This window comes from Heteronotia binoei, chromosome 17 (assembly GCF_032191835.1).
Source record: "Heteronotia binoei isolate CCM8104 ecotype False Entrance Well chromosome 17, APGP_CSIRO_Hbin_v1, whole genome shotgun sequence".
NCBI lineage: Eukaryota > Metazoa > Chordata > Lepidosauria > Squamata > Gekkonidae > Heteronotia > Heteronotia binoei.
Window position 1 is genome coordinate 40,379,181 of NC_083239.1, and position 15,535 is coordinate 40,394,715.

Consider the following 15,535-nt stretch of genomic DNA (forward strand, 5'->3'; position numbering starts at 1 on the left):
CAGGATCTTCAGAAATTGATAGGGGGTGAGGGAAATGTCTACTGGGCACTCCATTATACTCTATGGATACTGATTCCCAGAGGGTAGAATGGAGAATTGATCCATGGGTATCTGGGGCTCGGGGGGGGGGCTATTTTTTGAGGTAGAGGTACCACATTTACAGCATAGCATCCAATGCCTCCCCTCAAATCACCCTCTACATTTCAAAAGGATTGGAGCAGAGGGTCCAGTTCTATGAGCCCCAAAAGAAAGTGCCCCTATCCTTCATTATTCCCAATGGAGGGAAGGCATTTAAAAGGTGTGCAGTCCCTTGAAATATGATGGCCAGAACTCCCTTTGGAGTTCAATTATGCTTGTCACAACCTGGCTCCATCCCAATGTTTCCTGGCCCCACTCCCAAAGTCTCCTGGCTCCACCCCCAAAGTTCCAAGATATTTCTTGAATTGGACTTGGCAACCCTATTTTGGGGTATGTTGCCTGCTCTGTAACTATATATCCTGGCCATTCAGCTAAACCTTTTGTTCACTCCCTCAGGAATACCACCTTGTTTACTCCTCTTCCCTGCTTTGGCTGCTCAGACAGCTGATTTAGAAGAAAGAGAAGCCTAGGCTGAGAGGTTTAGTTTTCGCTTTTCCTGTCAGAAGCTGCCTTGACAAGAAGAGGCTGTGAGCGGGAAGGGTGTATGTACCTTCTGGCCTGATAAGCACCACAGAACTGTCTGAATTGTGAGGCAGATTTCACATACCTCAGGGCCCAAACTAAGCTTGGAACCATCCCAAAGCAACTCCCCCCCCCCCCCACGAATGGAGGCTTTTTCATTTAGTTTCAGGTCTGGTTCAAATATGGAAAACCTGTTAATGATTGTTTGGGAATTTCTTGTAGGATTGGGAATGGTGCCTAGGGGTGGCACGTGTTTTGAGGGTGGATGTAGGAGTAGGATGACATCAGCCTCCCTCGGATATCAAGTCTAGAGTCGAACAACCTTGTTTCTTTGCCAGTGAGAGTTCAGGCTTTCGTCAGGAAAACAGGGTTTCAAGGCTCAGAGAACGAAGGAATCCTAACAAAGCAGCTGGTCACCACCAGCTTCTCAAAGCAGCACTTGGCTGTAAAGGGTAAGCAGATTTCTCTTGATATCAAAGTTCTTTGTAGGCTTTGTGGTATTTCAGCAGCTTCTACACCTAGTATTGATATTCAAAAACTCTGTGGACACATTTTAAGAACTCTTTCAACAAAAAGATACATCAAGCCCTTTTCATATGCTTGCAAGGCTTGATAGTAAAGAAGTGCAGTATTTAAATTTTTAAAAAGGTAGTCCTCTGTGCAAGCACCAGTCGTTTTTTACTCTGGGGTGACATTGCTTTCACAATGTTTTCACGGCAGACTTTTTACAGGGTGGTTTGCCATTGCCTTCCCCAGTCATCTATGCTTTCCCCCCAGCAAGCTGGGGACTCATTTTGCTAACCTTGGAAGGATGGAAGGCTGAGTCGACCTGGAGCCGGCTACCTGAACCAGCTTCCGCTGGGATCGAACTCAGGTCATGAGCAGAGGGCTCCGACTGGAGTACTGCAGCTTTACCACTCTGTGCCACATGGCTCGTATTTAAATAGAGGCCTCTATTTCATATCTGAGTCAGGGTCTAGGAGGAAGGCTCACAAAAAGGCTGAACGGCATGGTTGACTCTATAGCAAGATGAAGACAGTGAACATTCATAGTTGACTTGCAATTATTATGGGAAACTATCAACAGGAAGCCTGTGTTTTTGCAAAAACAAAACACCTTTGGCAGGGACCCCTAGTGCTCAGCTTGGTTTGAGAAGTATGAAATACTTCATGCATAGCTAGGGTTGCCAACTGAGTCCAGGTGGAGTCTGAAGATCTCCCAAAATTACAAGTAATTTCCAGACTACAGAAGTCTCTGAAGAAATTACCTCCTTTGGAGGATGGACACTGTAGCATTCTACCTTGCTGAGGTCCCTCCTCAGGATCTACCCCTCACACTCCAGGAATTTCATGTCAGAGTTGTCCCACCCCCAATGCAAACCAAGGAATGCAGCTTCATAGCTGATCCCCCCCCCCCCCCCGCTTTCCCTTCTTTCTGCACCCAACAGCATGTTTACTCTTCAGCTGGGAGAGCCAGATTGGTGTAGTGGTTAAGTGTGTGCACTCTTATCTGGGAGAACCAGGTTTGATTCCCCACTCCTCCACTTGCAGTTGCTGCAATGGCCTTGGGTCAGTCATAGCTCTGACTGAGGCTATCCTTGAAAGGGCAGCTGCTGTGAGAGCCCTCTCAGCTTCACCTACCTCACAGGGTGTCTGTTGTGGGAGAGGAAGATATAGGCGGTTGTAAGCCGCTCTGAGTCTCTGATTCAGAGGGAAGGGCAGGGTATAAATCTGTAGTCTTCTTCCTCTTCCTTCCTCCTCTTCTTCTTCCATTCATTGTCTGTTTCCCCACCCCTCTGGCTTTCCTCTACCCATCTCTGCCAACTGAGTTGTCCCTTATTTCCTCACCATGTTGGTCTTTGGGCACCTCATGCAGCCCATTTTCCATACGGTCCACAGAACGTTCTCTTCTGTTGGCGCTGCCCTAGATCAGGGGTGGCCAATGGTAGCTCTCCAGATGTTTTTTGCCTACAACTCCCATCAGCCCCAGCCATTAGCCATGCTGGCTGGCGCTGATGGGAGTTGTAGGCAAAAAACATCTGGAGAGCTACCATTGGCCACCCCTGCCCTAGATCTCTCGGTTCCCGTATCTCTCCATTCTGCCTCTTTCTTCCTACAGCCCAAAGTCTTGAAATAGTTTCCTGAAGCAAAGTACTACTTTTCATTATTAGGGTTTCCAACTCTGGGTGGGGAAATACCTGGAGATTTGAGGGGGTGGAGGATGGGGGGGAAGGAGAGAGGATGTGGTTTGGGGAGAGACTTTCAGCCAGGTGCAGCGCAATAGACTCCCCCCTCCAAAGCAGCCATGTTCTTTGGAGGAACTGATCTCTGTGATTTGGAGATCAATTGTAATAACTAAAGATCTCCAGGCCCCACCTGGAGGCTGGCAACCCCATATAATTAAAGGGGCATGCTCTGTGGGTGGCATTTTAATATTTGACCCTTCTTTCTTACTATAGTTGCTTTTCTGGCAAGGCTGTTTCCTCTTGAAAACACTGGCCAGCCCTCGGTTGTGCCTGTAGCTGTTTGTGATATTTGAAGGTTTTTCAGTATCCCCTGCATATAAAGTGCAATTCTGGAATTTCTGTGGATTTGTATGAATTCCTGTATGAATGAATTTCTATGAATTTTTGGATAGGAATAAAAGAAATTGAATTTTCTACATTATTTGGAGAAGGCATCTTTGTTGGACGTTATTTGTGAGACTTTACATTGGTGAAGAATATTCTATACCAGGGTGGCCAAACTGTGGCTCGGGAGCCACATGTGGCTCTTTCCCACCTATTGAGTGGCTCTTGAAGCCCCCACCGCAACATTGGCTGGCTTGGTGAAGGCATTTGTCTCTTTAAACCACTTCTCCAAGCCAAACCAGCCGGTGGCTTGGAGAATGCATTTAAAGTTAAAAGCTGCTTTCTTTCCACCTCTCCCTCCCTTCCCACTCTATTTGCCTTACTTCCTTGTGGTTCTCCTTCCTTCCTTGGGGCTCACCAACATCTGATGCCCATGTCTTGAGGCTTTCAAACATCTGACATATATTCTGTGTGGCTCTTACATTGTGCGAGTTTGTTCTATGCTGATAAGAGGTATCCGATACACAGAGCGATTGCTTTTTTCCACTCAACTGGAGATTGGCAACCTCATATAATTAAAGGGGCATGCTCTGTGGGTGGGATTTTAATATCTGACCCTGCTCTCTTACTATTGTTGCTTTTCTTGCAAGGCTATTTCCTCTTTGAACCAGTGGCCAGCCCCCAGCAGAGAATGAGGGGGTGGGGGGGGTTGCCAGATCTAGGTTGGGAAACTCTTGGTGATTTGGGTCTGGAGTCTGAGGAGGGGAGAGACCTCAGTAGGTACAATGCAACGGAGCCCACACTTCAAAGCATCCAAAGCTTTGGTGGGGTTGTAATATTTTACATGGTTTTCTTGCTATTGTTGCTTTTCTTGAAGCCCTGTTCTGTTTTTCAAATGCTTATTCATAGCAATTAATACCTGTGTTTTGTATCAAGCGGCCCCGTGGCGCAGAGTGGTAAAGCAGCAGTACTGCAGTACTGTGGTCTGAACTCTCTCATAAGAAGAAGATAAGAACATAAGAGAAGCCATGTTAGATCAGGCCAATGGCCCATCCAGTCCAACACTCTGTGACACACAGTGGCAACATTTATATACACACACACACACACACACAACACACACTATGGCTAATAGCCACTGATGGACCTCTGCTCCATATTTTTATCTAAACCCCTCTTGAAGGTGGCTATGCTTGTGGCCGCCGCCACCTCCTGTGGCAGTGAATTCCACATGTTAATCACCCTTTGGGTGAAGAAGTACTTCCTTTTATCCGTTTTAACCTGTCTGCTCAGCAATTTCATCGAATGCCCATGAGTTCTTGTATTGTGAGAAAGGGAGAAAAATACTCACGACCTGAGTTTGATTCCGGCAGAAGCTGGATTTAGGTAGCCGGCCCAAGGTTGACTCAGCCTTTCATCCTTCCGAGGTCGGTAAAATGAGTATCCAGCTTGCTGGGGGAAAAGTGTAAAAGACTGGGGAAGGCAATGGCAAACCACCCCATAAAAAGTCTGCCGTGAAAACATTGTGAAAGCAATGTCAACCCAGAGTCGGAATCGACTGGTGCTTGCATAGGGGACCTTTCCTTTCCTTAGTATCAAGTAGAAAATGAGATTTCTAATCAGCACCCTGAGAAGGCGGATGCAGTGGCTGACAAAAACTCAGGTTACTATGAGGGAAACCAGACCATAATTGCTGGGGGAGCACACCAGGGAGGGGGACTGAGTTTAACCCTGTGATAAAGAACTTTATATTTGCTTCCACTCTTAGTAGGACTTCAGCCTCTTATCAAGACAGAGGCAAGACCGGAGAAAGTTTTGGGAGCCAGAGAAGAAAGCCCTCCCCCTCCCAACCAAACAACTGGTGGCCACAGATTCTCCAGTTCCTCAAAACAGCCCTTGGCTACAAACGGTAAGCGAATATCTCTCAATATCAAACTTCTGTACAGGCTTTGCAATGTGTCAGCAGCTGCTGTATCTGGTGCTGATATTCAAATTAATTATTCCACTGAAAGAAGAGACACTATAAGGAGAGTAGGCCTCTTCATGTGCTTGGAAAATTTGGTAGGAGAGAAGGGTCATGATTAGGGTATAGTTTCATATTTGAGTCAGTGGAGGAGAAAGCAAGGTTCACAGAAAGGCTGAAAGACATTTTCAGTGGCAAGCTAAAGGCAGTGTCTTTGGAGAGCTTTCACAGTTACTTACTTATCCCTTGTGACAACTTCAGGAATGCTGTTTTCATTAGGGATGGCATAAATAGCACCACCATGTTTGTGGTAAAAAGATAAAGGCAGTCCCCTGTGCAAGCACCAGTCGTTTCCGACTCTGGGTGATGTTGCATCACCATGTTTTCACAGCAGATATTTTATGGGGTGGTTTAAGCATTGCCTTCCCCAGTCATCTGTACTTTCCCCCCCAGCAAGCTGGGTGCTCATTTTACTGACCTCGAAAGGATGGAAGGCTGAGTCAACCTTGAGCCGGCTACCTGAACCCAGCTGAACCCAGCTTCTGCTGGGATCAAACTCAGGTCGTGAGCAGAGTTTAGGACTGCAGTAGTGAAGCTTACCACTCTGTGCCACGGGGCTCTTGTTTGTGGTAGTTAAACTGAAATTCATGATGAGTGTACTGTCACAAACTTCTAAACCAGTTTGTGGTGGTTTGTGGCTAAAGAAGAAAGCAGTGATTTAAAGCAGTGATTTAAAGATGTTTCAATAACGAGACCTTTTTGATAAAAAGTTTCTAGTTTATTGTAACATATTGTCACACATTGATGTTACTTTTTCATTCTCAGGCTTGGCCGGCCTTGGGCATCTTCTTGGCACCGGTTATCCCCCCATGTACCTCTGAGAAGCCACCACAATCTTGTTCCCATATTCCCATTTCAAAGAATTGCTACATAACAAAGGAAGGGAGGGGGGAAAGGAGAGTTTAAGCTAGCAGCATCGGAATACAGTGTGGTTTTTATCCAAGATCCTTTTCCTGATCCAAAGCTTGTGACTGAACTACATTTAGAAATTACAGCAGACTTGACACTGAGTCCCTTTAAACCCCTGATTTCTGCTCCCTGCTGCTCAGATGCAAATTTTGCTGTGCAGTCCCTGGAAAGTTCCATTTTTGCGATTCATGCCCATGCCTAGTCTTCATAGATAAAAACAGGTAGCTTTTTTTTCCTTTTGTGTCAAAACAATTTTATTAATAAGATATGATAACAATATCCACTTAAGTCCTCTCTTTCTCTATCCCATATGTTATTTTCTAATCCCCCCTCCCTCCATTACTTGACTCCTGCTGAAGTTATATACTTAATATTAACTGTTAAGGGTACCCTTAACTGTAAAAACTTAAAATCATATTCTACCTTTTCCTAATACTTAATCATTATTATTAGAAAATTGTCCAATGTCTTTTTACATTCCATTCTTTTTCTACGTAACATCTAAACTTCTTCCACTCCTTTCTATATACTTCCAGATCATAGTCTCTTAAGATTCTTGTTAGTTTGTCCATCTCACTCCATGATAAAACTTTAACAATCCAATCCCATTTTTCTGGTATTTTTTACTGCTTCCATAACTGTGCATATAATGTTCTAGCCGCTGAAAGCAAGTACCAAATCAGAGTTCAGTCTTCTTTTGGAAATTTTTCCATTTGTATTCCCAACAGAAAAGTCTCTGCTACTTTCTTCAACTCATTTTCCAAGATCTTAGATATTTCTTGTTGTATCATCTGCCAAAACTTTTTCGCCCTTTCACACGTCCACCACATGTGATAGAAAGAACCTTTGTGTTTTTACATTTCCAACATCTATCTGACATCTTTTTACTCATCTTTGCCATTTTTTTAGGAGTCATATACCACCTATACATCATCTTAAAACAATTCTCTTTAATACTCTGACATGTTGATATTTTCATAGAGTTCTTCCAAAGATATTCCCATGTGTCCATCTGTATTTCCTTATTTACATTAATTGCCCATTTAATCATTTGAGATTTTGCTACCTCATCTTCTGTAGACCATTTCAGCAATAACTTACACATTTTCGAAATTAATTTTTCATTATCTCCAAGCAGAACCTTTTCCATTTCTGTTTGTTCACGTCTAATTCCTTCAGTTTTAATGTCGTTCTCCATCAGGCTTTTTATTTGTTGCATTTGAAACCAATCATATTTGTTATTCAGCTCTTCAGCAGATTTCAGTTCTATTTTGCCACTTTGTATTTTTAATAACTGATTATATGACAACCCTCTCTCTTCATCAGTTTCAGCCGTTATTTTTATTACTTCCGCTGGCACTATCCATAATGGCTTTCTTTCACCACCATATTTCTTGTACTTTATCCATGTATTTAACAGATTATTTCTAATACAGGTAGCTTTTCTTTCCCTTAAAAGGTTCATTTGTGCCTTTAGCAGGGATTCTTTGAGCTCAGGTGCACCTAACTGATTATTATAATAGCAAGGCAAAGCAGTAAAGTGGCAGGGTTGCCAACCTCAAAGTGTAACCTGGAAATTTCCTGGAACCACAGTGGTTCCCCAGACTGTATAGAGCAGTTCTCTTAGAGAAAGTGGCTATTTTGGAGGTTGGACTCTGTGCAAGGCCAGCGTGTGGGAGTCGACGAGGTAGGCGGCAACCTAGGGCACCACCTCACTGTAGAGGGGCGAGCGCCCCCTCCCTGTCCCCACTCATGCTGACCCTGACTTTGCCTTGTCCTTCTTTTGCTCCAGTTGGAGTGAAGGAAGAACAAAGCAGCACCTGCATAGCCGCCTCCAAAGCAGGAGAGTGCTGGGTGAGGGGCGGTGGAGCGTTCTTCCTTTGCTTGATTCGAGTGAAGGAAGAACAAGGCAGGCAGCCCCTGCTCAGCTCCCTGTGAAGAGGGCAGGGGGCTGGGCAGAGGATGCGTTGCCATGAAGATGTCACTTTTGGGTGATGTAATTGCGCCGCGCATGTTTCGCGCATGCGGTTGGAGCAGGACTGGATTAAACCCTGTGCAGGCCCCTAGGCAGTCAAAATTTTGGGGGCCTCCTTGCAAATTATCTCAGAGTTGGAGCACCCACCTGACCACCCATTGTCCCCGCTGCAGGCTGCAGGCTGCAGGCACCTTCTCAAAAGCCCCTTTGACAAAGCTGTGGGGGAGAGGCAGGACCGAATCTATGTGTTTTTTGAGGGGGGCAAAATTAAAAAATGGCACCCCTTTGTGGGCCATTCTAGATCCAGCTCTGGGGGAGTACTGCAGCTGCAGTGGGTCAGAAAACAGAGTTGCCAACTTTTATCCCAGCAGGGCTCCTCTACCCTTACAGTGTAGTCCTAAGAGCAGAGTTACACCTTTCTAATTCCACTGAACAGCATGGGCTGGAAAGGGTGTAAATCAGCTGAGAACTTCACTCTGAAAGACTGTGAAGGAAAAGGAGATTCAGTGGCAGAAACTTTAACCTTCTCTTCAGCTGCATGTGGGAAAATTTATCCGGAATTTCTGCATGTCACAAATAGGCTTTGTCAGCGCTTACAACCATTCAAACTGTGACTCCATAATTTTCTACACAGTCATTAGCTCTTGAGGCTGCAGAAGCACCGCACTGTTTATCTTTATAGAATTTATATTGCATTATCAGGGCTTTTTTGGAAGCAGGAACTCTTTTGCATATTATGCCACACCCTCTGATGTGGCCAATCCTCCAAGAGCTTACAGGGCTCTTAGTACAGGGCCTACTGTAAACTCCAGGAGGATTGGCAACATCAGGGGTGTGAGGCCTAATATGCAAAGGAGTTCCTGCTCAAAAAAAAGCCCTGTATTGCATTATAAATACAATGAGGTTATTACAGTATATATACAAAATAATAACATAGCAGCATCATACAACCCTGTGGTAGGTAAGATATTGAACATATAAGACACATATAAACCTTTAAGTCATTCTTTATTTAAATTAGGAAGTACCTAGTCTTCCAATGTCTAGGGAAAAATAATTCTTGCCACTGCTATGAAATTTAGCACCAGTAACTGGAATTATTTCAATGCAATTAAGTAAAAAAGCCAAAAAAGCAAACAGCAAAAACCTCCCCAAGCCAAAACAAAACTTCAGGTTTTGCTGGAAGAATAATGTTCCAAATATCAGTATTAATTTAATAAACAATATGCCAAAATATTTGTGTTCTGCAACACTCCTACCGCATGATATTTTGCTTTTATTGTCCAAATCTTCAACATTGTTCTCTAAATCAGAGCATCTATCATTATTCTCTATGGTCATTATTTTGGTTAAGTTTTTTAGTTTTTTTTCTAAGAGATCTAGATAAATTTCTATTTCTTTAACATCAGCTGTTATTTGTCTAATTTATTCTCATTCTTGTTCAGTTTTCTGCAATTGTAAATCTACTGAAATTCTTTAACATCAAGTTCAACCTTTTTTCCATCCAATTTTAACAAAATAATTTCTTCAAAATTCTTCCTGAGTAAAAATGATCCAATGTTGTCTTGAGAAAAAGTAGGAGAAAGCCCCAGTATTCCTCCCCTTAGTCATTATCCTACAGTTAAATTCCCCTGAAAGAAATTTGACAATATTCAAAGTATCTCATGATAAAGCATGCAGTCAGTCAGTCAAAAATTTATTGTGTATAGTCATTGGCCGTTACAAAACAAAACAGAACCCGAACAACAAAGTTTCCAGTTAACACCTTAAAAGTTTCCCAGAAAGGCCAACCTCAAGAAGTTACAGCATTTGATATTACTCTTGCTCTTATCTTAGCTGCAAGGGCAAAAAAAGAGATTCTATGGCTGATTACAGACCAGCACTTTGGGCTGACTCAGAGATGCTTGATTTGATCTAGAACTCACCTTGTCTTTTTGGCAGTCCATACAGTATCTATAAAACTCTCCTCCAACACCACATTTCAAAGGAATCTACTTTCTTCCTGACAGTTTTCCTTATTGTCCAACTTTCACACTGATACAATCAGGAATACAAGGGGAAACACTAATGGGGAATACTATGACATGACAACTTGATTTTGGTTGCCAGTGGCACTTCCTATGAAGTATTTTTCCTAGCTCTTTCATGGCTGCTGTTCTGAGTTTCAATCTCCTGATTTCTTGGGTGCAGTCTGCCTTTTGATTGACATGGAATCAAGAAATAGAAAATTTTGAACATTTCAATTTCTTCATCATCATTCTTAAGTTGTGTAGTTTCCTAGGAGTCAGTCCATTCTTTTGTCTTCTTTTTTTAAATTAGAAAAACTTGACCAAATACAACAATTGCAAAAAGTAAATACATGAACAATCAGTGGGGTGATAACACATAGGCATCAAAGAGGCAACATACTAAATTATATTGCATTAAGAAGAAAAAAGTCTTAACATACATTTCAAAAGACTACATGTTTCGATAACATTTGTCTTCTTGATGTTCAGCTGTAATCCTGCTTTGGTAATTTCTGCTTTAACCTTCATCAGTAGCTGTTTCAAGTCTTCACATTCTACCAAATAATACAGTGTCATCTGCATATCTCACACTGTTAATGTACTTTTCACCAATTTTCACTCTCCACCTTCATCTAAAACTAATCCAATTTTCCTTATGATATTTTCTTTTTATGGATTGAAGAGACAGAGGATAAAATGCATCCTTATCTGACACCTTTTCCAATAGGAAACCATTCTGTTTCCCCATGTTCTGTCCTAACAGCGGAGTATAGGTCGCACATCAAAACAAACAGATGCCATGGCATACCAATTTCCTTTAAAGCCAACCATCACTTTTCTTGATCTAAGCAGTCAATTTTTTTCCTGTAATGTATATAATAAAAGCTGATTATTTTCTGAAATTCTCTTGTATGCTCCAATATCCAATATAAATTAGCAATATGATCTCTAGTGCATTTTCAGTTTTCAAGTCCACCTTGAGCATCTGGCTTTTCACATTCTAGTATGGTAACAATATTTAATGTAAGATTTTTGAGGATCATTTTACCTGTGTGTGAAAGTAATATGGCAGTCTGATAGTTGCTGAAGTCTTTGACATCACCCTTTTTGTTTTTGGAACTGGGATGTAACTTGAGTGTTTCCAGGGTGTGGGCCATTGTTCTGTTTTCCATATTTGTTGGCATAATCTCATTAATATTTTAATAGACTCTGTTTCTCTGGCTTGGAATATCTCTATTGACATCTGATCTACTGCTGGTGACTTTTTTCTCCTGATTGCTCCCAATCTAGCTCTCACTTCACTTTCTAAGACAGGAGGTTCTTCATAAAAAGATTGTTCTTGGAAGGAATCTGCCAACCTTTTCTCTCTTTCCTATAGTACTTTGGTGTATTGTCCCCAACTTTTCTTTATTTTGTTCTATTCAGTGAATATATTTCCATATTGACCTTCCAGCATGCCTAACCATGATTTAAATTTCCCTTTGATTTCTCGGATCTTGTGGAACAAGTCTCGTGTTGTTCTTCTTCTTCGTTTTTCTCTTCAATTTCTTTACATTGGTTATTATAATAATTCTCTTTGAGTCTATGTGTGAGTCATTGGAAAGCTGCATTAGGCTTTCGATTCTGTTACCTCTTACTTTTCCTTCTCATCTATCTTTAGCAATGTTAACTATTTCATCAGTCAGCCACCAAGGCTTCTCTTTTCTTTTAACTATAGGAATAGTCTTTGTGCATTCTTCTTTGATGCTGTCTCTGCTTTCAACCCACAGTTGTTTTGGTTCACATACACTTAAACTTACAAAGTTTTACTCAGAATGTAAACTTTCGTATGCATGCATACTTCTTCAGATGAGTGGATGGGGAACAGTGAGCTGAAATACATATAGTGGTGGGTTAAGAGTGTAAACTGATACAGGCTTAGGATCAAAAGGCAAAATAGTGTAATAAATTGGAAGACCATTTGGTCTGGATAGCATGGGAAACAAAAACATAATAATAAAGGTTGGTTGTTAATTGCTTTTGCTAAAAGTCTAGGTAAAGCAATTAACAGGCAATTTTTATTACCTTTTATTGGTTTCCCATGCTATCCAGACCAAATGGTCTTCCAATTTATTGCACACCCAGGGAAATGCTAATTGCCACTTTGGGGTCAGGAAATAATTTTCTCCAGACCAGTTTACCAGGGATCCTGGAGGGTTCTTTTTTGTCATCGTCTGAACATGGAGCAGGTGTCACTGTGTGCGCGCGCGTGTGTGTGGGGAAGGTACTTGTGAATTTCCTGCATTGTACAGAGGGTTGGACTAGATGACCCTGGAGGTCTTTTCCAACTTTATGATTCTATGATCTCTGCTGACCCAAACTTTGTTAAGGGCACAAGAGCAGGCCAGTTTGTTTTTTCCTGCTTTGGCAGATATCCCTTTGGGACTAGATCACAGTCAATAATGCCCCCTAATACTTTGCAGATAGAAGTGACAAAGGGTAGTTTCTAGGAATTATCCAAAACTGTATGATAAAATTAGACATTTTTACAACAGTTGCTGGTGATTCCTAGAGCTATACATTTTCCCTGGACAACAGTACCTTGGGGCGAGGATTCCCAACATGACTTGACAGCCCTAGCACTATATGCACTGCTGATTAGGTGAGTCATACAATGGATGATTTCTTGGATTCCCTCACAGTCAGAAAATCCTGGGTCCCTGAGAATTCTGAAGAAGAAAAAAGAGAGCAGACCATTTCCCTAAAGTACAATTTTGATTTCAGAATTCAGCTTACATCATTCATATTAATGTTATGCAGCTCACATATTTCACACAAATGTTGTTCAATCTGAGCAGCAAAATGTCGCGGTCAATGAGTCATCTACATTTTTTCAAAGCTTGTGAGGATCACACTCAGGGCTTCTGGGTACAAGGGGAATAGAACTGAAGGAACCAGACAATGTGGAACTAGATGTGAATTTGGTGTGCAGAGAAGAATCACAAAGGAACCAAATCATGCAATGTGAAACACCACCAAGACTTTCACTTTTAGAAATACCTAATGTGGGTTTTGTTTTCCATCTGTGAAGTAATGTCCCCACTGGATCATTCCCTTCCCCCACAGCTAAATTCATATGGACAAAGGAAAGTGTTGCTTGAATGTTAATTAGGACGGAGTTAACCTTCACCTTTTTCTTCTTTCTTTGATCAGGAAGCAAGGAGAGCCATCATGGGATCTTTAATCTCGAAACCATTGTTAAGGTGTGAAATGGAAATGATTAAGAAAGCCTTGGAGAATAACCGTCTCTCAGAAGTGCTTGAGGAAAGTAACACCAACTTGAATTTGTTGAAGAACACCACCTTAGACATTGCCATCACAGGGGTGACGGGTGCTGGAAAATCATCGCTTGTCAATGCCCTGCGAGGAATGACTGACTATGAAGAAGGTTCAGCTGAGGTTGGAATAACAGAAACAACTATGAAAACAAAGGCATATCCACATCCTATATCCCCCAAAGTAACAATATGGGATCTTCCAGGAATCGGGTCACCTAATTTTAAAGCAAAAGAATACCTGCAGAAGGTTCAATTTGAAAAGTATGATTTCTTCATGATCCTTTCCTCAGAACGCTTCACTGAGAATGATGTCCTCCTGGCCTGTGAAATTCAGAAAATGGGAAAGAAGTTTTACTACATGCGCACCAAAGTGGATGTCAATGTAGCTTCTGAAAAAAAGAGACCAAACTTTAGTTTGGAAAAAACCCTCAAAGAGTTAAGGAAACATTTATGTGATGGTCTGAAAAGAGAAGGAGAATCTAATCCAAAGGTTTTCCTGATCTCAAGAGACAACCTGGATATGTATGATTTCCCACTTTTGCAAGAGACTTTGGCAAATGATCTGAATGATCTCAAGAGGTACGCCTTAATTACAACAATGCCAAATTTATCAAGAGAAGTCCTGAGGAAGAAGAAGAATATTATGATGGGTCTTATATGGACAGCATCACTTGTGTCTGGTGCTGTTGGGGCAACTCCTGTCCCAGGGGTCTCTACTGCTTTTGATTTTGTCATCTTGTCAACAGCAATGATAGATATACTTAAGATGTTTGGCTTGGATGACGATTCCCTCTGTAGACTTGCGAGACGAGTTGGCAAACCTGTTGAAGTGCTGAAATCAGCTATCAAGAAGTTCAGAGGGAGCAAGATCACAACTGGAGTTGTAGAAGGTCTTTTGCAGGAGACATCTGCAAATTGCATCAATAAGGATTCCCTCCAAAGACTTGCAAGGCTAGTTGGCGAATCTGTCCCTGCGCTGACATCAGCTATCAAGGCGTCCACAGTGGGTAAGAAGATAGCACCTGCATTTGTAATGGATCTTTTGCAGAAGTCAACTGTGTTTCAAACAATGACAGCAGCAGAACTTGTTCTTGATTTTACACCTGTATTGGGCTCTTTATTTGGTGCAGTTGGTTCATTTGCCACTACGTTCTACATGCTGAATACCTTCCTCAATGATGTTGAGGAAGATGCTGCAAACGTTCTGGCCAAAGCTGCCGAGCGTTAAGACTTTCAACTAAAGATTCAAACACCCACTCAAAAAGAGATGCTGAAGCACTAACTATACGAATGAAGCACATGATCTAAATTTTGGAAACAAAAGGAAACGGAACTTGACTTTCTAATTGGAATCAACCCCTCACCCACCCAAGACTTTTAACTAACATTTGAAGTGAACTATACAACTGAGTACCAGAGATCAATATGGTTAGCTGTGTTAGTCTGTCAGTTGCAGTGGAAAAGATCAAAACCGATTCCCCACTCACCTTATGTCTCTCTGATGATCCTCTTCTCAGCGGGGCTTCTGTCCGATTTCACACTATCTGCCCTGGGGCTGCAACTAGTGTTGGCTTTTTCGTGCAGCAAACAGAAACCTCTAAAACCCAGTTTCTGTTTGCTGCTCGAAAAAGCTGACGCTAGTTGCAGCCCCAGGGCAGATAGTGTGAAATTGGACATGAGCCCCGCTGAGGAACGTCAGAGCGGCGGAAGGCAAGTGGGAAATCAGTCCAAAAGTCCAGTAGCACTTTCAAGACTAACAGAATCAGTGACAGTCACTGCTCACTTCTTAAATTACACAAATGGAGGAAAAGCGACTACTGCTCACTTCTTCAGCAGTGACTCATGAATGCTCCTACCCTGCTACAAATATTGTTGGTCTTTTGCTCTTTTTGGCTTTTGCTCTTTTTGACATAGTGAACCATAAAAGCCATTTTTTTAAAAAAATCTTAATGGAAATTCTTTGAGGTGTGCTGATTTATTTTGTATTAGGTCCATCAGTGGCTATTAGCCACAGTGTATGTGTGTATATAACATTTTTTGCCACTGTGTGACACAGAGTGTTGGACTTGATGG

The 15,535-nt window shown here is 42.1% G+C and overlaps 1 protein-coding gene across 1 annotated transcript in view; it reads left to right on the top strand.

The window, feature by feature from the left end:
• Positions 1-993: 993 nt before the first annotated feature.
• Positions 994-15,535, top strand: part of LOC132585838 (interferon-inducible GTPase 5-like) — a 50,189-nt gene continuing 35,647 nt past the window's right edge. Inside the window, exons 1-2 of the mRNA XM_060257714.1 lie at positions 994-1,112; positions 13,338-13,572. Of these exons, the coding sequence (XP_060113697.1) occupies positions 13,356-13,572 (217 nt within the window). The 5' untranslated portion in view covers positions 994-1,112; positions 13,338-13,355. The remainder of the gene's footprint in view (positions 1,113-13,337; positions 13,573-15,535) is intronic.